Here is a 24,541-nt window from a genome sequence, read left to right as displayed (position 1 = left end):
AGATGGGCTCAGCCAAGAGCTCCCCGGTCATTCTGGCTTGGTTTCCACAGCACAACAAGCTTCTGGCCCGAGTGGCGGACCCGCGTTCACCTAGTGCCGTCATCCTGCGCACTCCCATCCAGATGGAGAGTTCTCTACAGCCAACCCTACCAGCAGGAGAGCAGTTAGAGGGTCCTAATGAGGCCCAAGACTCAGATCCCCGCTCTCCTACCCTTGGCATTGCACGGACACCTATGAAGACTGGCAGTGGAGACCCCCAAGCCCACTGGTGAAACAGCTGAATGAAGTCTTTGAGACAGAAGCCTCCAAATCGAATCTTCCCCCAGAGCCTGTTCTGCCCCTAGAGGCAACTTCACCTTCTGAATTGGACTTGCCTCTGGCCACCCAGTTTTCCCTTGAGGACCGGATGCCACTCTGGAGCGAGACTGAGCTCCTCTCAAGCAGGTGTCCTCCAAGGAGGAGGCAGGACAGCCCTCACAACCCCCCATGGCCTGCCAGGGTTCAGACAAGCCCTTAAGAGACCCTGAGACTCCCTGATCTTCAGGTTCTAAGCACAATAGACAGAAAGGAAATGGCAAGGTACTAGGGAGATCTCCCCTCACCATCCTACAGGATGACAACTCCCCCAGAACTCTGACACCATGACAGGGTAAGCGGCCTCCTCCCCTCAGTGAAAATGCTAGAGCACTAAAGGAAGGGGCCATTCTGAGAACTGGACAACTTCTGGAAACCAGAGGCCGAGTGTGGGAGCAGGGCCAGGACCAGGACAAGGAAAATCAGCACTTTCTAAACTTGGTGGAGAACTAGGCCGTGTGTGGCCCCAGCGCCGGGTTCACCAGGGCTGTGATGTTGTGTCCTCACAGCCCTTCTTTCCCTGGGAGACAGGAAAGGCTCATTGTCTTCAGCTCCCCCTAAACTACCAACTCGAGGACTGATGTGTCTCGTGTGTTTCTTGTATATTAAAGGAAGTGATTAAAAAAAAACCAAAACACGGAGCTAGAGTTCAGGTAACTGGAACTCCTGATAATGAAAACTGACTCCTTCTCCCTACTTTACTTTTAAATATACTCTATTGCTTATATTTCATGACACTGGAATCTATAGGTTAACCTTTTCCTTTAATAAACTCTTTTACTGAGTATAACACACATGTAGGAAAAAACAGTAAGTATAATTGATGAGACTTTTTATAGGGTAATTTTTAATCTAATAATTTCACTGCTAAAAGTTTATCCTAAAAAGATTAAAAATCTGGGAGTCAAAATGTCTATGATGGCTATACTTATAATAGAGAAAAAAATGAAAAAACTATACACTCATCAACAAAAGTTTTATTATATTTTCTATCGTTACGTTGATAAATGGAAAACTGTGTCATTAAAAGGAAGTGAAGAAGGATGGCACAGACCTAGATCCACTGCCATAAGAAGATAAAATTGGGGGCACCTGGGTGGCTCAGTCGGTTAAACATCTGACTCTTGATATCGGCTCAGGTCATGATCCTGCGGTTGTGAGATTGAGTCCCGCGTCAGCTCCACAATGAGTGTGGAGTCTGACATTCTCTCTCTCCCTCTCTCTCTCTGCCCCTTCTCTGCTTTTGCTCTCTCTCTCTCAAAATAAATAAATATTTTAAAAAAGATAAAATTACTGAGTGAAAAAAGTAAATGACAAAATACGTTATCTATCACATTATTTTCATTTATGTAAAAGTTCTGAGTCTAAAAAAAGCTCCATGAGTATATACTAAATGTCAACAATGATGATATCTCTGATTGGTGGGATTTGAGGTGATTTCCAGTTTGTTTCTGTATATTGATATTTTATTACTACTTTGTAATAATACCATTTAATAAATGCTTACAATACACAAGGCACATGCATATACACACATCTTAAATACATTATTTCACTTAAGTCTCACACAAATCAGTAGAGGAATACATTATCATCTAATTATACAGATGGAGAAAGTGAAGTATATTAAGTTTAAGGAATTTAACCAATATAACAGATCCATAGCCAGTAATTATAGCCAAATCTGTTTGAGTCCAAAAGCCTGTCTTGTTAACCTAAGTAACTCATTTTTAATCCTGTGAAATTTTAAATCCAATTAATAGGGCCTCATAAATAGAAACGCCAGACCAAGAAATATTCCAATAAAAGTATATTAGATATATGTTATATCCATCCATTTACTCATTTATTCAACTGTCGTAGTGTAAGTGATGAGGATAGAGGAATTTTCATTGCCATCATTACCACAGCTATCATGTATTGAGCACCAGCTTTGTTCCAGGTACCAGATCCTCTGAAAATTACTTTATAGGAATTATTTTATTCAGTCAGATATGGTCCCTGCACTCGAGCAGCTGGTACTCTGGTAAGTTAACAGTCTTGGAAACAAAAATCTGCAATTGGCATTGGCATAATGAATGTAGGCATAAAGCAAGAAGTGACTGTCTCTTCTTGGAGATGGGTGGGTTGGTCTTGAGCAGACAGAAACTTAGCAGGCACAGGGGGAAGTGAGCAGCAGGAAGAGCACCAGGGCCAGGGAAAAAACTGCAGGTCTTAGTTTCTAGGAAACACAGGTACTTTAGTATAGCTTTTGGGGTAGGGGTGTTATAGAAGTAAACAGGTCCTGTTCAAAGACGACCTTGTAGAATACTTTCCCTTTCCAAAAATTTTGGGCACTAGCCTCCATGAAGAATGATCCTCACTTTCCAAACCACCATTTCAGGTTTGCACATGGGAGAAGGAAAGAGAGAGGTACCAAGGCTAGCGATGGAACAGGGAAAGTGACGGAAACTCACATGAAAACAATTTCACTGTAATGAAAAAGTATTTCTGAAGAAAACTGTCACATTAATATTTTTCTCAAAAAGACAAAATAATACACATCAAGCTCCAATAATTTAATAATTTGGGTAAAGGAGCAGGTTTTAAGGACTCAGTTTAATGATGCAGTGCTGAAATGAGGTAGGCAACTTCACTGTAATCTATTTCTTGTGAAGTACAATGTTCCCAAAGGAATACAGCCATTTAAAAGGCTTAAGCATGAGATTTATTTTCTCTCAAACAAATCTAATGAAACTGGAACACTTTCTAAAGGCAAAGTAATAGTAATACGTAGCTCACATCTCCCTAAATTTGATATATTCAGAAAACAGCATGTTCTTTTATTTTTTAAAGCTTATTTATTTTGAGAAAGAGCGCAAGTCAGGGAGAGGCAGAGAGAATCACAAGCAGGCTCCGCACTGCCAGCACACAGTCCGATGTGGGGCTTGAACCCACGAACTGTGAGATCATGACCTGAGCTGAAGTTGGAAGCTCAACTGACTGAGCCACTCAGGTGTCCCAAAACAGGTTGTTCTTTTGAATCCTAAACCTTGACAATTCTGAAAAATATTGACTTCAAGGAAGTGAGCAGAGAAATATGTTTATGTGCTGCTCTGATTTTCAGTGTTTCTGTGGAAGTTGCCCCAATTGCTACAGGTTGGTTCACCTGACCAAAATAGGAAGGGATATGTAAATGGAGGCAGAAATATAATCTCTCTCTTAACAGCTCATTAATATTGCAAAGGAATCATGTTTCCCTAGGAGGCTGAGGCATTACAACCTACCTGTATTAGTGGTGTTGTTAGTCACAGAAGCAAACAGACTCAGGTGACCACTGACCTAGAATTCCTTCTTCCAAGAATTGGTACACGCTACGAATCAAGACTAGTAATACTCAGCTTAACGTTTGCTTCTTTCATATGATGATCTACTTAGAGCTCTACTCCAATTCCCTCTGTTTTTAGACTTTTTCTCTTTTGTCTTCAAAATATTTTCCTAGATGCTCCCACAGATGTAGCCACAAACCCAGTGAATCATCAAAGGACTTCATCGAAGTTCCTAACTTCCCTCCTCCCAACTCCAGCTTCTCTTTTAAAAACATTTTTTTTTTTTTTGACACAGATCTTGTCAGTGAACCAGTCCTATAGCCTATAGAGTCAGGATTAGATCATGTGTATTTGATAGCTTTGAAAGCATATTTCACAGACAGTCTGGCACTGTCACACTGCTCTGCATGACAGGTCGGCAAGGCAGATGCTCTGGTATTTCTGTAACAAGGACACTGAGACTCAAACTCAGGGACTTGTATAGGGTTCTAGGTAAGACACCTGCAGAACCAGAATCCAAGCTCGCATGTCCTGATCCCAGAGCCTCTTTCCAGCAGGTCTGAGGCTGGAATGGGTGGCATGCTATGGGACTCCTGCTACTTTGCTAAAGACTCGTCCTAATTACCCATAGCCCAACTACCTTCCTCCCTCTCCAAAATAATTTCCCAGCACCCAGTTCTCATTCTAAAGTGGTGAAGGCAGATAAAAATCCAAGTGTCGACTTTAAAAACTGCCTCACCAGAGTATAGTCCTATTCTTTTGGTCACTTCCTCATGTGTATATGTATGATATATAAGTAAAGAATTTTTATTCAATTTAAAAAACTGCATCTGGGGCACCTGGGTGGCTCAGTTGGTTAAGCGGCCGACTTCAGCTCGGGTCATGAACTCACGGTTCGTGAGTTCGAGCACTGCGTCGGGCTCTGTGCTGACAGCTCAGAGCCTGGAGCCTACTTCAGATTCTATGTCTCCCTCTCTCTGCCCCTCCCCCACTAGCACTCTGCCTCTCTGTCTCTCTCTCAAAAGTAAATAAACAACAACAAAAAAATCTTTAAAAAAAAAAACCCTGCATCTGGCAGGTTGGCTATGGTCTGATTACATCTAGTGTTTGCTAGATTTGGCGGGTGGGAAACAACTTCTTTTACAAGCTGTTAGAAGAGCAGAAATTTTGTGTAACACCGAAGAAAGATAATTTGATATTTTCTATGCCACATATTCAAACAATTGCACAAAGACATATACAGCAGTATGTTATAGTATTATTTGTACTGACATCTAAATAATATATATCATAAATGACATATCATTCAGTAAAAAAGGTATGCGAATTATGATTCTGTTTGTGTACATTAATTAACTTTAAAATCTGTTTGCACAATGTATGCGACTGTGCATGAGATCAAGAGGAAAGATGATAAGTTGACAGGGGTTACTTCTAGAGGAGTAGTATTACAAAGGTAAAAGAGGGAAGACTATTACTTTTACCTAAACCATTATAATTTTTTATGATTACATGTTATTTTAAAAACATATAAAAAAGCATAATCTATAAGTTAGAAAGACAAAAGTAGCAATAAGAAGTAACACCTTTATGACAACTTAGTATGTTAGGGAATCAATTAGAATTAAAATCTATTTGCTAACCTAATACTTTTGAGTCATAGCCAGAAACATAAGTAAGGATGGGAAATAAAATTTAGAGTCAAAATAATTTTAAATTATATTTAAATATTGTGCAAAACTTTGAGCCTTCAGCTCAAAAATCACCTTATTTTCCTGCCCTAATTTTTCCAGTCACAGCCCCTATGTTAGGTCAATCCTATTCTCTTGGCATTTAAAAGGGACAGTATGGAGACAGAGACTCAAGTTGAAGGGCAGGAAGTACTATGGACCATTTCCCTTTGCTTTTTATGGATTCCAGGGCACATCTTATGTCCTTCTATGACAGGAACAAAAATTCACATCTAGACTCCTAATAAGATTAGTTATATACTGACTAGTTAAAAGTACACCTAGGCTCCACCTTTGGAGGTTATCCTCTAAGGGGATGGGGTGAAGGGTTGTTATTTAGGCAAACCTTTCCTATGAGTCTGATACACAAACTTGGTTGAGAGCAACTTATATAGCTAAAGAGATTTGTTTGGTAAACATTTTTGAGAAAGGATTTGCAGTTTCACGTTCCCCAGAATAGAGATCAGAAATTCGTTAGGCTAAATTAATATGCTGAAGTTTGAGGAGCAAACATTTAGATCACAGATTCAGACATTAAGTCTGAAAGATTTGTTTTTAATTTATTGAGAGAGAGAGACAGAGAGAGAATGCACACACCTGTACAAGGAAGAGGAGGGACAGAGGGAGAGGGAAGGAGAGAATCCCAAGCAGGCTCCTCACTGATGCAGGGCTTGATCCCATAAACTGTGAGATCATGACCTGAGCTGAAATCAAGAGTTGGATGCTCAACCGAGAGAGCCACTCAGGAGCCCCAAGTTTGAAAGATTTTTACAGATATTATTGACCATTCTTCTATCTTACAGTTAAGAGATGGCAACAGAGATTAAAGGATTTATCTGAGAAAAACAGTTAGTTAAAAATAGAACTGGTATTACAAGCCATCTCTCTTATAAAAATAGTACTGTTAACAAATAATAGCTAGTATACTTGTTTTTCCATTCTGTCATCTTCACCTTTGAATTTCAAGTCAATTACCTAAAGTTAAGAAGCATTTAAACAATGTATATAAAGAAGAGATATCTGATTTTTATTTAGGGCAGTAAGAAAAATAATGTCATGAACTTATGCTAAAACAACTGGGCTAGGTCTTTAAAACGTCTATGCAAGTATACTGAATAAAATACATGGGCAAAAGAATAGAATGATGGAAATACTCATCTGTATTGAGGACTTATTTAAGTAGTTCAATATAGCTGGATCAGAACAGTGAAGCAGTGGCAGAAGCTGGAAAGGAAGGTTAAAGATATCTCCTGAGGGGTGCCTGGGTGGCTCAGTCAGTTAAGTGTCCGACTTCAGCTCAGGTCATGATCTCATAGTTTGTGAGTCCAAGCCCCATGTCAGGCTCTGTGCTGACAGCTTAGAGCTTGGAGCCTGCTTCGGATTGTCTCCCTCTCTCCCTGCCCCTCCCCTACTCATGTGTTCGCTCAGACGTGGACGGACTCTCTCAAAAATAAATAAACATTATTAAAAAAACATAAAAAAGAACATTAAAAAAAAAGAGACAGGGTGTGCATGGGGCAGGGGCAGGGGCAGAGACAGAGGGAGACACAGAGTCTGAAGCAGGCTCCAGGTTCCTAGCTGTCAGCACAGAACCTGACGTGGGGCTCGAAATCATGAACTGTGAGATCATGACCTGAGCTGAAGTTGAATGCTTAACTGACTGAGCCACCCAGGCATCCCCCACCCCTCCACCCACCAAAAACAAAGATATCTCTTGAATGATTTTGAATATTATGATAAAGAGTTTGAACAATGCCATTAGTCAGTGTCTTTTTGTGTGATACTTAAATTTCACTTAAAAACATATATAGATAACCTAAGCAGGTGCATACAAAGCATTTGACAAAATATAATGTCAAATTGTAATTTAAATGGAAAACCCTCTTATCAAATTAGAAATGGAAAGGAATTTCCTTGGCTTATGAAAAACCTACATACAGCTAAGGTCTTATTTAATCATCCGACACCAAATGGCTTCTGAGACTAGGGGCACAAAAGAGAGAGAGAACAGAAGGTGAGAGAAGGAAGGAGGATAAAGGTCATAATGATTGAAAAGGAAGAAATAAACTCCTTATACATGGATGAATGATCAGTTACCTCCAGAGAATGCTAAGGACTCAACAAAAAAACTATTAGAAGTAAAAAGTTAGGTTAGCATGATTATAGGATACAAGGTCAATATACAAATACATGAAAATCAATTGTATTTCTACATGCTAGCAACAAAGAAGAATGAAAAGATAAAAATTCCACTTATAAGAGCACTGAATACAAAATACATAGGAATACACTTACCTGAAAATGCAAAAGTTCTACACTGCAAACTATGAAACACTTCAGAAAAATTATTAAATGGGAATATCACATTCATAATTTGGAGGACTCCATATTGTCAAGAAGTTTAGCCTCCCTAAATTAAACTATAGATTCAATACAATCTCAATCAAAATCCCAGCTGACTTTGTTAAAAAATTAATAATTTGCAAGTTGGTTTTAAGATTCATATGGAAACTCAAAGGAGCTAGAAGAGCCAAAACAACTTTCAAAAAATAACAAAATGAGGACTTGGTGCTACCTTAATTCAAGACTTGCTGTAAAGATATGGTAATCAAGGCAGTGTGATAGGCAGATTAATAGAAGAGGACTGAAAGTCCAAAAATAGACACATAGTTATATGGTAATTTCATATTTGACAAAGCGCAAAAGAAGTCAATGGGGGAAAAAAGTCTTTTCGCAAATGGTGCTTGAACGAGTAGGTACTCACACGGAAAAAATAAACCTCAAATCCTATCTCACACCACACATAAAAATTAATTCAAGATGGATCACAGAACTAAACATAAAAGCTAAAACCATAAAGTTTTTAGAAGAAAATATAGAGAAAATTACTTGCGATTATTGGAGGTAGGCCAAGATTCTTAGGGCAGTAACTATAAAAGAAAAGAATCTATCTGAAGGGCTGCTAAACAAGAAAAGTGTTCAACATCATCAGTCAACAAGAAAATGTAGGGGCGCCTGAGGGGCTCAGCCCATTGAGCGTCAACTCTTGATTTCAGCTTTGGTCATGATCTCACAGTTTGTGAGTTCAAGCCCCACATCGAACTCCACACTCATGGCGCAGAGCCTGCTAGGGATTCTCTCTCCCTCTCTCTCTCTCTCTCTCTGTCTCTGTCTCTCTACCGCTTATACGTGTACTCTTTCTCAAAATACATAAATGAACTTTAAAAAAGAAAAAGTAAATTAAAGCCACACCGACCAGAGGAGCTAAGGTTGTAGAACAACCAGAATGCTCACACACTACTGGTGAGAATGTTTAATGGCCCAGTTACTTGGACAAAAGGTGTGGCGGATTCTTTGAAGTTAAGCACACAACCACTCTGTGTCCCGCTCATTTACCATTAATATTTATCCAAGAAAAAGGAAAACAGTTGTCCTCAAGAAGACCTGTCACACAAATGTTTGTTTCCAGAGTCACTGCTGCAAAAAATCCGAAAGTCCATCTACAGGTAAACTGAGAAATTGTGGTAGTTATACAACGGAATATCATTCAGCCACAAAAAGGAACAAACTACTAATATATGCAACAGCACAGATGAATCATAGGCGAAGTCAAAGAAGCTGGACACAAAAGAGTGCATACTGTATAATTCCATATATGTGAAGTTCTAGAATAGGAAAAACCCATGAAAGGAAAACAAAACCAAACATCAATGCAGTATTTGCCTCCCAGGATGGGAATGAAAGATTCCAGCGGGAAAGTACATGAGAACAATTTCTGGGGAGACAAAAATGATAGATATTTGGATTATTCAGGAGTATATAATTGTCAAAATTAGTCAGAGACTATCTGTGCATTTCTTTTTCTGTAAGTTTTATCCCTCCCTTCCAACTATAAAAATAATTGCATAGGTGTGGACATATGGAGGTACAGGTGATACAGAAATGACAGTGTTGATAATTGGTGAACCATGTGATAGCTCTACAGAAGGCTTTCATTACATAATTCTGCTTACTTTATAGATGGTTAAGAGTTTTTTTAAAAGGAGGAGAACCACATATGGGTATACTTTCCAGGTAAGGTTTTCCCAATAGAATACCTTCTGATTTTCAGTACTCAAAGTTCATAGGGCCTGCATATACTCTCAAGAAAGTATTTTTCAGTAAATGTTTACATAGGAAACTTTTGTATCTACATCCCCAATACAGAGTAAAACATTTTAAATGAGATGTTGTGAGGGAACAGTCTCCGGGCATATTCCAAATGCAGAATCGCAGAGCGGTGTTTGGAACCATACCCAGTAGCAGCAAGAAGGATGTGCAGTTTGAATGCTGCTGTAGTGAACTGGAAGCCGTGTTACTTACTGTACACAATGCAACTGTGTTAGCAATCATACTGTTGGGTGACAGTCCACACTTCATATCCTAACATGACTGTGTTATTTACATGCACTTTTTTTTTAATTGCGTTTCCGTAACATTTTAGAAAATTGGCGGGAGGAGGAGTTAGGGTTCATGTGTAATGAATGCATCAACTTTCCTGACTTAAAATAATGAGAAATATGGGGCGCCTGGGTAGCTCAGTTGGTTAAGCATCTGCCTTTGGCTCAGGTCATGATCTCACGGTTCATGAGTTCCAGCCCCGCATCAGGCTCTGTGCTGACAGCTCAGCCTGGAGTCTGCTTGGGATTCTGTGTCTCCCTTTCTCTCTGCCCCTCCTCTCTCTCTCTCTCTCTGAAAAATAAATAAACACTAAAAGTTTTTTTTTCTAAATAATGAGAAATAGGCTGATGGCTACTCTTTGGAGCAGAACATCTGATTCTCAGGTTGGATTACTGATTTTAGGCCTACTCCTTAAAAACTATAATTAAAACATATACAACCACATTTTTGACAAGTTTAAGCAGCTGCCTGATATCGTTAGGAAGTCAAACCCGGAATAAGAATTTCATTAACACTTTTCTTTCAGGCTTCATGCCTTAAGACTTCATAGTGACTACAAGAAATTTCCATTGTGCAAATGGAGCAAAATACAGGCATAAGTTATATGCTGAGGTTGATATAAGGAGACCCTTCGCCATAATCTAAGAGTATATCTTTCTAGACTGCATTTCAGTATGGTCATTATGATGGCAATGAATAGGACTGGAAGGAGGTAGAGAAGAAACTGGAAAAAGCAGGGAACACAGGGACCTGGAGAATTACCCCAACAAGTCATGTAAGAGCTGAGGGGAAACTGCAGAAAGAAGAGTCTTGAGACATACTGCTAAAGACCAATTATTCATTCCAAATGGCAAATTTCTCCCCAGCATACGTTCCCTTCCCTGTTTTTTATATTCTTTTCACAGTAATCTAAGTTTCTTTGATTATCCTCACATTTTTACTTTCTGCTTCCATGGCACTTTCTCTTTCACAGCACTTTATCTCTGATTTTAAGATAATGCGGTTCACTGTAGAAATCTCACATAAAGCTTTTGTACAGTGATAATGAGGACTGCAATAATAAAAATTAAATGATTGTCATTCCTCTCAAAGATCAGTAAGAACATAGACTTTTAGCCCAAATATTTCAGCAGTATAAAGACAATGAAGTGTGACTAAATAATTAAAACTCTTCCCCCAACAAGCCAGAGACAGAAACTAAAAGGGCAGAGATAAAGTTCTAAGACTTCATGCAAGAAATACAGAGAAAAATGAGGCCACCCAATATGAGCTAGGTCTTACATAATATTTCCTTTAGCCTGAAAATAAAACCTTACCTTTACAATGGTTTTGAGGGGGAAAGCTCTTAAATTATGAAGTTCAGAGAAGCTCTCAAATTGGACAAGAATAACCTCAAAACCAGATTATTTTTCTTCTTTGATTTTTGAGAGATGGCTGTAATTTCACTGACTGCATTCTTCTATTGAACTCAAAGTGGCATTCAATTTTAAGAAGATAAAAAGAGTAACATGGTATTGCATTGTGAGAGACTATTTCAGATATTTTGAACTGGCACCAGAATAACTGCATTAATCTAATCTACCCAAACTACAAAATGATGAGAAATTTACTTACCACTTTTTAAAGTAGGCTTTTTGCCCAACGTGGGGCTCAAACTCATGACCTTGAGATCAAGAGTCGCACACTCTACTGACTGAGCCAGCCAAGAGTCCCCACTTATTACTTTTTAGAATCATGATTAATCCACAATGAAATAACGTAAGAACTTTAGAGTCAGAAAAAGTTAGTGTTTGCCTGTTGACTCTACCCCTTCAGATCTCAGTTTCCTTATCTGTAAAATGGGGATTAAAATAACACCTACTTTCATCGGTTTGTTATAAAAGTTAGGATAATGCACATAAAGTATTTAGCACTGACTTGAAAACAGTAAGTATTCGATGTGAACTCAATTCCTAATACCGCTTTCCTACCCCAAATGTTCTCTTAATGAGTACATCTTTTTGTAACTCATATTGGATATCATACAATAGATTACCTGGGAAAGATGACTTAATGAGACACAGACAGCTATTGATTATATGCTGTAATAACCAGGAGGCTGCACTGTGAAGAAAGAAAAAATGTTACACACACAGGAGAGGCCCCTTTATGTGTGAGGTTGACCATATTCTTCTGTTGACTTTCAGAGTTGTGAATTGGGCTCTAGACTATTTTAAGAGCTCCCAAATGGGGTCACTTTAGCTATGCATATGGGAAGGTTATATTCAGGATCTGCTAAAAGTATTTATTTTTGTAAAGTTTTAACAACAAGTGCAGTGAGAAATAACAGACATAAAATAAATTACTTGTTTAAAATGTAAAATATGTTTTAACACTCATGAAACCACTGACACGATAAAAAATTTGGTCAGTTTATTTTTGCACTTTTAGCTATTATAAACCTATCTCTTAATAAAACTAGGAAAAATATGTTGCAATTTTGCTTTCCTTTAGTCTTCTTTCTGCTCCTCAAACTAGTGTTTCTCCAATGGGATATTTTATTACATGAGGTCTCTTAGGGCATAATTATTGCATTAGGAAGCACTCATCAGGGAGTGGCTGGGTGGCTCAGTCAGTTAGGCATCTGACTTCGGCTGAGGTCATGATCTCATCGTTCGTGAGTTCAAGCCCCACGTTGGGTTGTGTTGACAGCTCAGAGTCTGCAGCCTGCTTCAGATTCGGTGTCTCCCTCTCTCTCTGCCCCTCCCCCTCTCACACTCTGTCTCTCTCAAAAATAAATAAACATTTAACAAAATTTTAAAAAAATTAAAAAAAAGAAGCACATGTCATAAAATTACATCCATGTATGGCAATAATCTATAAAAGAGCCAATCTATGGTGACAGAAACTTGACTGAAAATTAGAAAGAATCTTATCTGCAGCTGCACAAAGGCTAGTGATTTGTTTAGTACCCTTCTGCACTTCTAAATCACATTTAAGTCTTCCGAACATTTCAAAAATAATTCACTGGCAACAAGCAGAGGACAAAGAACCAGTGTTGAGACCAGGGAGGTGGTAAGAGCCCTCAGGTAGGAGTTTTGCCACAAAGCAGCTATGTGTACCTGGGCCAGTCACTGAAGTTTTATGGTTTCTGTTCTTTTTTCTCTTACGAAATAAACATAACAAGACAGTAAGATCCGAGTTCACTTGTGGTTCTACGTCTTCATTCCTGACAAATATGGGAAGTATTGTGCTTTTTATTTGTAGTGTCTCTTAAGTAAACATGTTAGACACGTGAAAAATAGCAACATTCAGCTTTGGTTATCCTGCAGGAAAATGTCCCAAAGGGAATGTACGTGCTCTGTGGCGCAGGGCGTGGGGGCCCGATGAGACATAGCTCTCCAGGCTGGCCCAATCAACTGTGCAGGTCTTGTGCCACCCACCCTGCTGCTTCTGGCTGCTTTTCTAACCTGACAAATCACTCCAATTCCCCATGCAGCATTATCCACTCTCTCTTCCCACACTTGCACTGTAGGGGAGATTATAAATAAATCCTATATTCATAGGACAGCGCCATGCCCAGGCCTGTGTATTTTCTGGGACTAATTGCTCAGGGAAAGCCAATGCTCTGGTGCAAGTCTCATTCCAGTCTACATGGTAATTATATGCTAATGCCTTTTGAAATTAATTCAGAGCCCCCACACCAGCATCGTGGTAAAGGGTAAAGAAGCTGAGATTTAATCACATTGTCTTCTGGGGGCTTAATGTAAGATTTCTTTTATACATGAACTGGGCCATCGATCGACAGAACTTGCTGGCTGCTCCTGCACTGTAACAATGCAGTCCCATAGCAAGAAAACTGCTGGTGAATGGCGTGCCAGAAATCAGTCGCAGACAGGCTCCGGTAAAGAAGCAGAGCTTCTGACTTCAAAGAAGGCACAATGCACGTTCGACCAAGCTCTTTTCTCCTTCCTATAAATCAGCCTCATCTTGGGGCCTAAAATAAGTCAGATCAACTATAAATAAAAGGAAGCTCGGAGCAAAGTAGTAACACAACAATAGCAACAAAGCAGTTATGAGAAAGAACGGGAATAAATGGTGGAGTTGCAAAAACAATCAAGACACAGATGACTTTACCTCATCAGGGAGAGAAGTCACAAAAAGAAATGGAGTGTGGGTGGGTAAGCAAGTATACAAGATTTGCACTAGCCCAGAGACCTAGTAAGTGTAATCTAAAAGCCCACTCTGAATGCCTGCCACACAATGCAGTGTCCTTCTACCATCTATTGCTCTGCAATATCCAAAGAACAGCTATTTTAACATTGGCTTTCGGCGTTTCTGGTATTTATCGTTAAATCAATTTCCTACTCTTGGTTCAAAAGCACATTGGATTTAGGACACCTAGGTGGCTCAGTCGGTGAACTGTCCGAGTTTGGCGCAGGTCATGATCTCACGGTTTGTGGGTTTGAACCCCACATCAGGCTCTGTGCTGACAGCTCAGAGCCTGGAGCCTGCTTCGGATTCTGTGTACCCCTCTCTCTCTGCCCCTACCTTGCTTGTGCTCTGTCTCTCAAAAATAAATAAATAACAGGTGCCTGGGTGGCTCAGTCGGTTGAGTGTCCGACTTCAGCTCAGGCCATGATCTCATGGTCTGTGGGTTCGAGCCCTGCATCAGGCTCTGTGCTCACAGCTCGGAGCCTGGAGCCTACTTCGGATTCTGCGTGTCCTCTCTCTGCCCCTCCCCTGCTTGCATTCTGTCTCTCTCTGTCTCTCTCTCTCTCAAAAATAAATAAACATTAAAAAAATTTTTTAAAAATACATAAATAAATAAATAAACCATTAAAAAAAAGCACATTGGATTTGATATCATGCACTATACAAATTCCTTGCATATCATAGAGAAATAATCAAAATTTTTCTCAGCTATAAAAAGAAACCAGGGAAATGTTTCCCACACAAATTTTTTTCCCATCATCCCTGACCTACAGCCAAAAGTCACATGAGAAGATGAGGGTTATAAATGCTTAAGAAACCGGTCTGTGCATGTTTCCATTCTCTTAGTTTTTTAAGATGCTACATGGAGCTATTGAGGAAAATAATGGCTTCCCTTTGGGACATACTTTCAGAGGCAAATGTATTAACATAAACAAACTAAAAAAAAAAATCCAGATACACAAATCCACATGAAAATATTATTTTATAAATAATATCAGTTGACACGTGTTAGTTTGCACCAGATACTGTGGCAAAAATCTGACCTACCTTTTCTCATTAATTCTCAGAACACCCTCAAAAGTTGATGCTATGCAGTCACTAGACTATAAGCTCTATGAGAACAGGTACCATGGATTTTGTTTACCGATGTAAAATCAGCACTTTGTTCATACACTGCTTCTTGCGTGAGAGACGCATAGCAAGATACTTGCTGAATAAGTAATTTTCATTTGATAAATGAGGCAGCTGAGGGTTAAAGAAGATAAGTAATTAGCCAAAGATACAGGATGCTAGAATCTATGTTCCAACATATATTTATTGGTCATTTTTTTAGAGAAGAGAATCAGGGAGGATTGGAGGAAGATCAACTCATTGCCATGTTTAATCATCTTGTTCTTTCCACCTCTGCAAGAAGATAAAGTTGTTGAATAGCAACAAAAGAGCCAAATTCAGAAAGTTCAAGAAAAAAAAGAATAGGTGGGGTCCAATATGGCAAGATGTTAATATCCTTTTTCAGACAAGAGAGCTCTTCTAGCGTTTAGCCTAGAAAACAGAGATCTGAACTTTCTGTCTGCAAGGGAGGAAAATGTGATCTAATGAACAGTCAACTATGTGCAGTGCACTTTGTTAATTAAGCCCCTTCTGAAATGCAACTAATAACTGGAAGAACTGGGAGAAGTGAAAGCAGGTCTTCCAAGTTCAGTGCTGGCTGCCCTATACACACTAGACTTTCGTGTATGGACTGCAACACATGCTCATTACTTACCATATCTAATACAGTGTCAGGGAAATAATATACCAGTGCTCCTGTTGATCTGGATCCCAAGGGCCATTATTCCATCTTGAGTCTTTTTTTTTTTTTTTTTTTTTTTTAGTTTATTTTTGAGAGAGAGAGAGCGAGAGAGAGAGCACGAGTGCAGAGGAGGGGCAGAGACAGAGGGAGAGAATCCCAAGTAGGCTCCACATTGTCAGTGCAGAGCTCGATGTGGGGCTTGAACTCACAAACCAAAGGATCATGACCTGAGCTGAAATCAAGAGTCAGGCGCCCAACCAACTGAGCCACCCAGGCACCCCTTCATCTTGAGTCTTAATAAGATAGAGAGACTAGAACTAGAAGCTTTGTGTTCTACATTACTGCCTTTGGAACATTTTCACATACAAGATAGGAAATCCATGTCTACGTATATATAACAGAGGAACTTCAGAGACGTGATTCCATAAAGGTTAGAGGATCATAAATCAGGATTCTCATGGATCTAAAACAAGTGGGGTTTGGTTGAAGTACCACAGGGCACACTTAGAGCATGAATCTTGGAGTCCGGTGAGCCTGGGTTCTTACTGAAACCTAGTAACTTAGTTCTGTAATATTAGGCAAATTACTTACATAGTTTTCTTATCGACAAAATGGGGACAGTACCAGTACTTACCGGATAGGGCTGTTGGGAATACTGAATACAAATGTGAGAGCACCTATGTACCAGTGATAACTCAGTAAATTAGTTTCTACTTTCACTTTGATTACCACAACCATCAGTGTAGCCTCACTGCTGAAGTCTCTAAGCATCAGCCAAAGGAAATAAACGTGAAGTGATGAATTATATTGCTTATTATGTACTGCCACCTTTGATTTTTTGCTTAATGATTATGCAGGTCATTGCTACTACCCAGTGTGGGTCCCTTTCTTGATGCTGTATTACAAAAGAACAAGATAAGTAATTCCAAAAGTGACTTCTTTGTGGAAACGGCTTTTAGAGGGCGAGTAACTTACTGAGGCTTAGGAAAAAGGCATGATGTTCATGGTCGCACAGTGGTGTCTGACCAGTTTGGGCTGTAAATATCATGAAGCAAGTCAGATTATGGGTGCCTATGAATTCTATTTTGAGTCAAGGTCTGAAGAGGAAATCATAAAATGCAAAATCGGTAACCCTTATCTTCAGTGAGCAGGCTGATACTCGTTGCCTCTGTGATTCAGGTCCTTTAAATGTCCAAGTGCTGGAGCATCTTATCTCAGAGGCTGCAGAGTGCACTGGTTAACAGAGAGCTGAGAAGTCAAACTGCCTGATACTGAATCCCAGCAGCGTTTACTCTGTGACCCCACTAGTAAAAGAGGTTGCTTGTCTGACACCGAGTATATATAAGCTGCTGTTATTATTATATTTTTCATTTTGCAGTGCAACTATCTTTTTATGTCTGTTTTCTTCCTCTAGACTGTGAGCTATCTGACTGAAGGGAATGGATGCATTCATCTTTCTTTCTGTGTCCAGTCCTAAGAGACACTCAAACAATGTTTGCTGAATGAATCAAAGACTCTTAACAAGCAAATGAATATCAAAGTAAGATAAACTCAGAACAGAAACTCTGACTTTAAGGGTGCCTGGGTGGCTCAGGTGGTCAAGTGTCTGACTTGGGCTGCAGTCATGATCTCCTGGTTCGTTGCGTTTGAGCCCTGCATCAGGCTCTGAACTGCCAGCGCAGAGTCTGCTTGGGATTCTCTCTCTCCTGTCTCTCTCTGCCTCTCCCTGACTTGTGTGTGCACGCTCTCTCTCTTGCTCTCTCTCTCTCAAAATAAATGAACAAACTTAAAAAAAATAAAGAATAACCTATTCAGATTACTGATGAAATCATCTAGAGAGTAGTTGGCAAAGGATGAGCTGTCTCCTTAGCCCTTCTTACCTTTATCCTATTCCTAAATAAGGAATCTATATGGCCTTAGCCCACGTCATATTAGCCAAGCCTTGAAAACCAGCTCACAAAGTTTTGTTGGTTCTAACACCTTCCCAAAAAACTAAATGACAACAACAAAAACAAATGCCATACTTCTAGTTTATTCTAAGGCTAAAGAGAATTCTGATAAATATGAATAATAGTAGATAAATACACAATTTAGTTTTGAACATTTTGGAATATATGTTAAAAACAAATCCTGTTCTTTCAATATGCTTCCATGAGATTTTAACTTAAGGGTCCCTAAATTATTTTCAAGACTAGTTTTTACTCAAGCAGCAAGTAACATTTGCAAGTGACAATATGATTTCTGTTCTTCCTCTGGAAAATGATTTTGAATAGTCAAAGAAAACATAATTTGTAACATTCTTCCCCATCACCTCATTTTCCTGCAGAGTATCCTCTTCACCCCTTCACCTTAGTAAAAGAGAAATTAAAAATCTATGCCCTTACCTCCAACAGTTCATCTCCGATACGCATTCGCCCGTCTGTGGCAGCAGGTCCTTCCGGGTTAATTCCCACCACAAATATGCTCATGCGTGACCTGTCTTTATTACCAGCAAGGCTGAGTCCAAGTCCATTCTTATCCTTTTCAAGCTCAATAATGTGCAATTCTCCAGGCAGGTCTGCATATCTTTGCCTGATTTTTTCTATTAAAGAAAAAAAGGGTAAAATAATTTAAATAGAGCACTCGAATCTATATTTTAAAGGCGTCGGCATGTTCCCATCCATACCGTGATTCCTCCACCATGATGGTCTCTTTCTGAGAACGAAGTAGTAGAGGTCATTAATATCTGTATGTATAGGTTCCAGTTAATTATTCCATCTCCATCTAAAAAGGTTAGTTCAGCCATAAAACCTTCTCTGATTGTTCAGGTCACATTGGCCCAGACTTTCCGTGCATTATTTTCTTCCCTAAGACAATGTGGTAGAAACCCTGGCTTCCCTGTCTCCTTCCAAAAAAGAGAGAGGGTGGGCAGGAAACAAAGAACATATACTGATCACCAGCTATATGACAAGAGAGATATCATGCTGAACAAAACAGACAACATTCCTATTCTCATGGACTTGCTATCCAGTAGGAAAGAAAATCAACAATTCTCTTCTTAAAAATTTTTTTAAGTTTTTTTATCTTTGAGAGAGAGAGAGAGGGAGACAGAGAGTGAGTAGGGGAAGGGCAGAGAGAGGGAGACAAAGAAACTGAAGCAGGCCCCAGGCTCTGAGCTGTCAACACAGAGCCCCATGCAGGGCTCGAACCCATGAACTGTGAGATCATGACCTGAGCCGAAGTCGGACACTTAACTGACTGAGCCACCCAGGAGCCTCAACAATTAATTCTAAATAATTACAGTTAAGTATACAAAGGGTATAAATCCTTGCACGTTAAATGAATAAAAACAAGGGGGAATTAAGGATGTTGATTTAGCGGTCGGATCTCAATTCAGTACAAAAATCAACCACTTACTCAAGGTCCAATAATTAACAGATTATTCTGTGGAATTCTACTTCTTCATCTGTAAAATGGGCATGATAACACCCACTTCATGAATGTTGCGGAAATGAAATAAAAATACACATTAAAGGACTTAGTAGCACATGGCTTATAGATACTCTATAATTCTTTTATTCAATCTTCTGTCTTTCCTTGCTCTTTCTACTTTATGGTCTAAATTACCTATTTTAGGATTTGGCTGGTTAGGCTTTGTGTTGATTATGTGCAACAAAGCCACACTAGCAGATCGGGGTGGAGGATGATGTCACTTTGAGCATGTCTTGTACTCCATACAGCCCCAGCTCAGGGCAGATGTGTTGCTGCGGCTCAAAGGTTGATACCTACAGTGTGATACAATCATCTTATCAGCTGAATAACCAGTTTGTAGATTGTGACTATCTCAGAACTCTCTCTGCTCAGTCTAATGCTTCTTGACTCAGGTTTGCTATCCTTACAAGGAACCTTACAAATTCAAAGCTGAACTCGAATAATTAGTGCCAAGGGAGAGGAGGAGAAGTGCCTAGCCCATTGGATCACTTTACCAGACCTAACAAACACTTATGAGAGTAAATTTAAAAATACTTTATATGTAAATTCACATTAAAAGAATTAACCATATAAATGGCTGCTTATTTTAGAAAAGAGAATAAATCTGCTTGCTTTACAGTGATTTTGAAAAGAATCTTGGGGCACTTGGGCAGCTCAGTTGGTTAAGCGTCCGACTTCGGCTCAGGTCATGATCTCATGGTTCATGAGTTGAGCCCCTGCATGGGGCTCTCTGCTGTTAGTACGGAGCCCCACTTCGGATCCTCAGTACACAGCTCTCTGCCCCTCTCCCACACATTCTCTCTCCCTTTCTCTCCCTCTCTCCTCTCTTTCTCTCAAATGAAAACACTTTAAGAAAAGAATCTTAACTTTTACAAATAAAGCTTATTATTAATAATAAAGAACGCATTTAGCGAAATACAGTAAAATACAAATCTTGCAATGTAACAAAACCACCCTCTATATAGGAAAAAAATATAAAGTCATATTAAGGTTAAAGTAAGTAAGCTCAAAGTGTTTCTGTTGCTCAACTACCAGGAACAAGATGCTAGGTGACTATTTTAATGAATAGAGATGTGGACACGCATTACCCTCAAGATGCTTACACAGCAAAACGAGGGAAACAAATACAACAAATATTAAACCCCCCCAAAATATTTATTTATTTATTCATTCATTCATTCATTTATTTACTTATATTGTAGAAAAAGAGAGAGCATGAGTGGGGGAGATGGGCAGAGGGAGTGACTCTTAAGCAGGCTCCATGCTCAGTGTGGAGCCCAACATAGGGCTCGATACCAAGACTATGGGATCATGACCAGAGTTGAATGCTCAAATGACTCAGACACCAGGTGTCCCAACAACTACAATTATTTAAATAGAAGTTCCAATCACCACAGGTGCTGGTCCTGAATACTGATTTATTAGTGAATTAGGTCAGTGAATAAATACTCAATTGTTATGAGCAATAGTTGCTTTTAGAGTTTTAAGAACTGACCTGTCTAGAAGACATTTCACGGAAGTAGCAGAATTTGAGAAGCATTTTGAGTAAGGCACAGAATTTGGTTATGAGAAGAGCCTTGTAGGGGGAATAGCAAATTTAGAAGCATACCTGCAGGTGGAGTGAGGAGGAGCATGTGAGAGCCCATTTGGCTGAGAACTGAAAATTCTATGGGTTAGTGGGTGAGTGATAAGAAACCAGAGTACAAGGTTTACAGAAATTCCAGCTGGGGATTCTACAGAGGTGTCCTGAGGTTCCCTGAGGATGGGCCTTGAGACGACACTCGATGTAAGATCTCTTCTCTCAGATTCAACGGGACCACTGAACACTTTGATCTGCTTTGTTTGTTGGAGCTACAGGGTTAAGAAAGTTAAATGCCACTACAGCTAAGAAAACCAAGTAGAACATAAATTTTAACACATCCCTTTCAGAAAATAATAAAGCAGAAAGAGATGATTTAAAAAAGATACTGAAGACTTTAACAACACCATAAGCTCAAAGTAATGGATGTAAGAGAGCTCTCCATCTGACAGAAAATACACACATCTGGGGAGGCACACACAGAACAGTTACACAAACAGTGTGCTGGGCCATAAAAGAAACTTCAAAAAGAATCAGTATCATATAGGCTGTGTCTTTGAACACAGTGCAATAAAACTATGAAAAACTATAAATTAAAAAAAATTATTTTATTTATTTTAGAGAGAGAGCACAAGTCAGGGAGAGGGATGGGAGGTGGTGCGGGGGTGGGAGAGGGGGAGGAAGGGGGAGAGAGGGAGAGGGAGAATCTTAAGCAGTCTCCACACTTAGAGCAAAGCCCAACACAGGGCTCAACCCCATGACCCTGGGATCACAACCTGAACCAAAATTAAGAGTCAGATGCTCGACCAAGTGAGCCACCCCAGTATCTCAAAAAACTGTAAATCAACAATAAAAAATAAACTTTAAAACTCTATGGTATTTAGAAATACATTAATGTTTATTAAAAGCCCAAGATTTAAAAGGGAAATAATTACAGAAATGAGGGAATACAGTACTCACAAATAAATACAAATTATAATTCTAGGTATCAAACTTGAGGGACACAGCTCAAGCAGCACTTAGAAGGTTATTTACAATTTTGAATAATTTTTCAGAAAATAAGAACAGTATACCCAAGAGGTTAGAAAAAGAGCTACCTATCAAATGCAAAGAAATAAGAGAAAATAATAAAGGGCATGTGTTAATGAAAATAGAATGAGCACCACCAATCAAAAACAAATAATCCACAGAACAAAAACACTATAATAAAGATCAGTAAAACCCAGTTCTTTGAAACATTAAGAAGACAGACACTGTAAAAACTGATCAGGAAAAAAATTGCAGACAGACAGAAATTCTTGCAATAGAAAGGGTTGAAATCACTACAGATAGATTAATAAAATTATTATGGGGGTGCCTGGGTGGCTCAATAGGTTGAGCGTCCGACTTCAGCTCAGGTCATGATCTCATGGTTTGTGGGTTTGAGCCCCATGTCAGGTTCTGTGCTGACAGCTCAGAGCCTGGAGCCTGCTTCAGATTCTGTGGCTCCCTCTCTTTCTCTGCCCCTCCTTTGCTTGTACTCTTTCTCCCCAAAATAAATAAAAACATTAAAAAAAAAGATTATGAATAGTGTATTGATATGAAACGCTGGCACACTTTAAAATCTAGAAGACAGATACATCTCTCAAAATTTGAAATGCCATATTTAGTGTAAGAATAAATGTAAAACTGCCATAGACTAGTAATTATTAAAGAAACTGAAATGTTAGTCAAGAGTATTCTCTTTGAAAAAGTAACAAAATCTCCCATGGTTCTAGGTATTTTTACATTTGAATTCTACCAGATTTCAAGTTTTAATGAATTTTATCTATGTAAATTGTTCCAGAACATAGGATGGGCAGGGAGTTATCCACTTCATATTTTGAGGCAGGTATAATCCTGATTCTCATCCCAAAAATAGAGACAAATCGAGAAAAGGAAAGTACAGTCTTATTTAACTTAAGGTCATAAGATGTAAAAATATTTTAAAAAAATGATTTGAGGGGCTCCTGGGTGGCTCAGTCAGTTGAGCGTCTGATTTCGACTCAGGTCATGATCTCATAGTTTGTGAGTGAGCCCTGTGTCGGGTTCTGTGCTGACAGCTCAGGGCCTGGATCCTGCTTTGGGTTCTGTGTCTCCCTCTCTCTCTGCCCCTTCTCGCCGGCTCACATTCTGTTTGTCTCTCTCTCAAAAATAAACAAACATTAAAAAAATAATAAGTTGAGAGTATACTGAAAATATTTAGTTTAACCTCTATGATATAGCCAGTATTTGACTATTTTCTGACCTAAGAAACAGCAATTTCATATGATTCAACCTAACACTATATTATGAATAAGGGCGCTTTCCAGGAATGTAAGAATAGGTAAATATCAGGAATTTTTTCAAGGAAATTATCACACTGATAAATTAAAGCAGAAAAGCTGAGAAACTATGTTAATAGATGGCAAAAAGCATTTGAGAAAATACAATATCCATTTAAGATTTTTTTTTTTTTTAAACACAAACTGTTGGCAAACTAGAACAGAAGGAACATTCTGGACTTAAGCTGACAAATAGAAAATATAACAGGAAAAAATATTTGTAGTATTTAAAATCAACAGGGAGTGGGGCACCTGGGTGGCTCAGTCGGTTAAGCGGCCGACTTTGGCTCGGGTCATGATATCGCGGTCTGCGAGTTCGAGCTCCGCGTCGGGCTCTGTGCTGACAGCTTGGAGCCTGGAGCCTGTTTCAGATTCTGTGTCTCCCTCTCTCTGACCCTCCCCCGTTCGTGCTCTGTCTCTCTCTGTCTCAAAAATAAATAAACGTTAAAAAAAATTTTTTTTTAAATCAACAGGGAGTTAATATACAGAAAGGCAGAAAAAGATAGTAACCTCAATAGAAATCGGGTCCAAAGACAAAACTGAAAATGCTCACAAAATGTAAAGACATGCTCAAGTTCATCAGTAATTATGGAAATGCAAATTAGAGTGAGATACCAGTTTTTGCTATTAGACTGGCAAGTATCTGAAAGCTGCATCATTAAGCCTTAGTGGAGATATGGGAATCCTCATGCGCTGCAGTTGGGATTGTCGAATGGTGCAGCCTTCTGGAGAGCAGTCTGACACACTACTTAATCAGATTAAGCATACATATGCTCTACAAACCAGCAATTCCACTCTTGGGTATGTATAACCTAGTGAATTCTTATACAGGTCTTAAGGGGGTGTTCTTTGAGAGAGTAGTGGGGTTGGAGGTAATAGCTGGAGATAGGGGGGCTGGAGGTGTACGTCACTGGGAGAGAGGATGGATGAAATGTGGTAGATGGACATCACAGTGTACCATCAGCAGGTAGAAGCAATTAATTGGAAGTAGTGACAGAGAGATTTTCAAAGAGTGCTGAATGAAAAGGGAAGAAAACAATAGGCCAATACCATCTAGGCAACACCATTTATGTAATTTAAGATTACTGCAGAAAAAGAACACAATACAGGTTTTGGAAGTGCATACATGAAGATGCACATATTTAACACATTAGAATGGTTATTTATGGTGGGTGGAAAAAAACAGGAATACAAGGGAGAAAAGAAAACCAGTCAGGGACCCCCAGCAGACCAATGATGGTAACATGCTATGAAGATTATATATTTAATGCAATTCTCTGGCCCCGGGCAATAAAAAAAGAAAGATGCTCAGAAAAGCCTCAGTGTTGTAT

General features: G+C 39.2%; 1 protein-coding gene and 1 pseudogene across 4 annotated transcripts in view; one reads left to right on the top strand and one right to left on the bottom strand.

The window, feature by feature from the left end:
- PATJ (PATJ crumbs cell polarity complex component) overlaps positions 1-24,541 on the bottom strand; it is a 362,166-nt gene that overhangs the window by 130,594 nt on the left and 207,031 nt on the right. For all 4 annotated transcript variants that reach the window (XM_027059027.2, XM_053214164.1, XM_053214163.1 and 1 more), the window contains one exon: positions 18,203-18,399. In XM_027059027.2, the coding sequence (XP_026914828.2) occupies positions 18,203-18,399 (197 nt within the window). The remainder of the gene's footprint in view (positions 1-18,202; positions 18,400-24,541) is intronic.
- On the top strand, positions 3-898 carry LOC106975053 (cell division cycle-associated protein 3-like; annotated as a pseudogene).

The sequence above is a fragment of the Acinonyx jubatus genome, chromosome C1 (assembly GCF_027475565.1).
Source record: "Acinonyx jubatus isolate Ajub_Pintada_27869175 chromosome C1, VMU_Ajub_asm_v1.0, whole genome shotgun sequence".
In the NCBI taxonomy this organism is placed as follows: domain Eukaryota; kingdom Metazoa; phylum Chordata; class Mammalia; order Carnivora; family Felidae; genus Acinonyx; species Acinonyx jubatus.
Note: the sequence above shows the minus strand (reverse complement) of the source record. Positions and strands in the feature narration are given on the sequence as shown.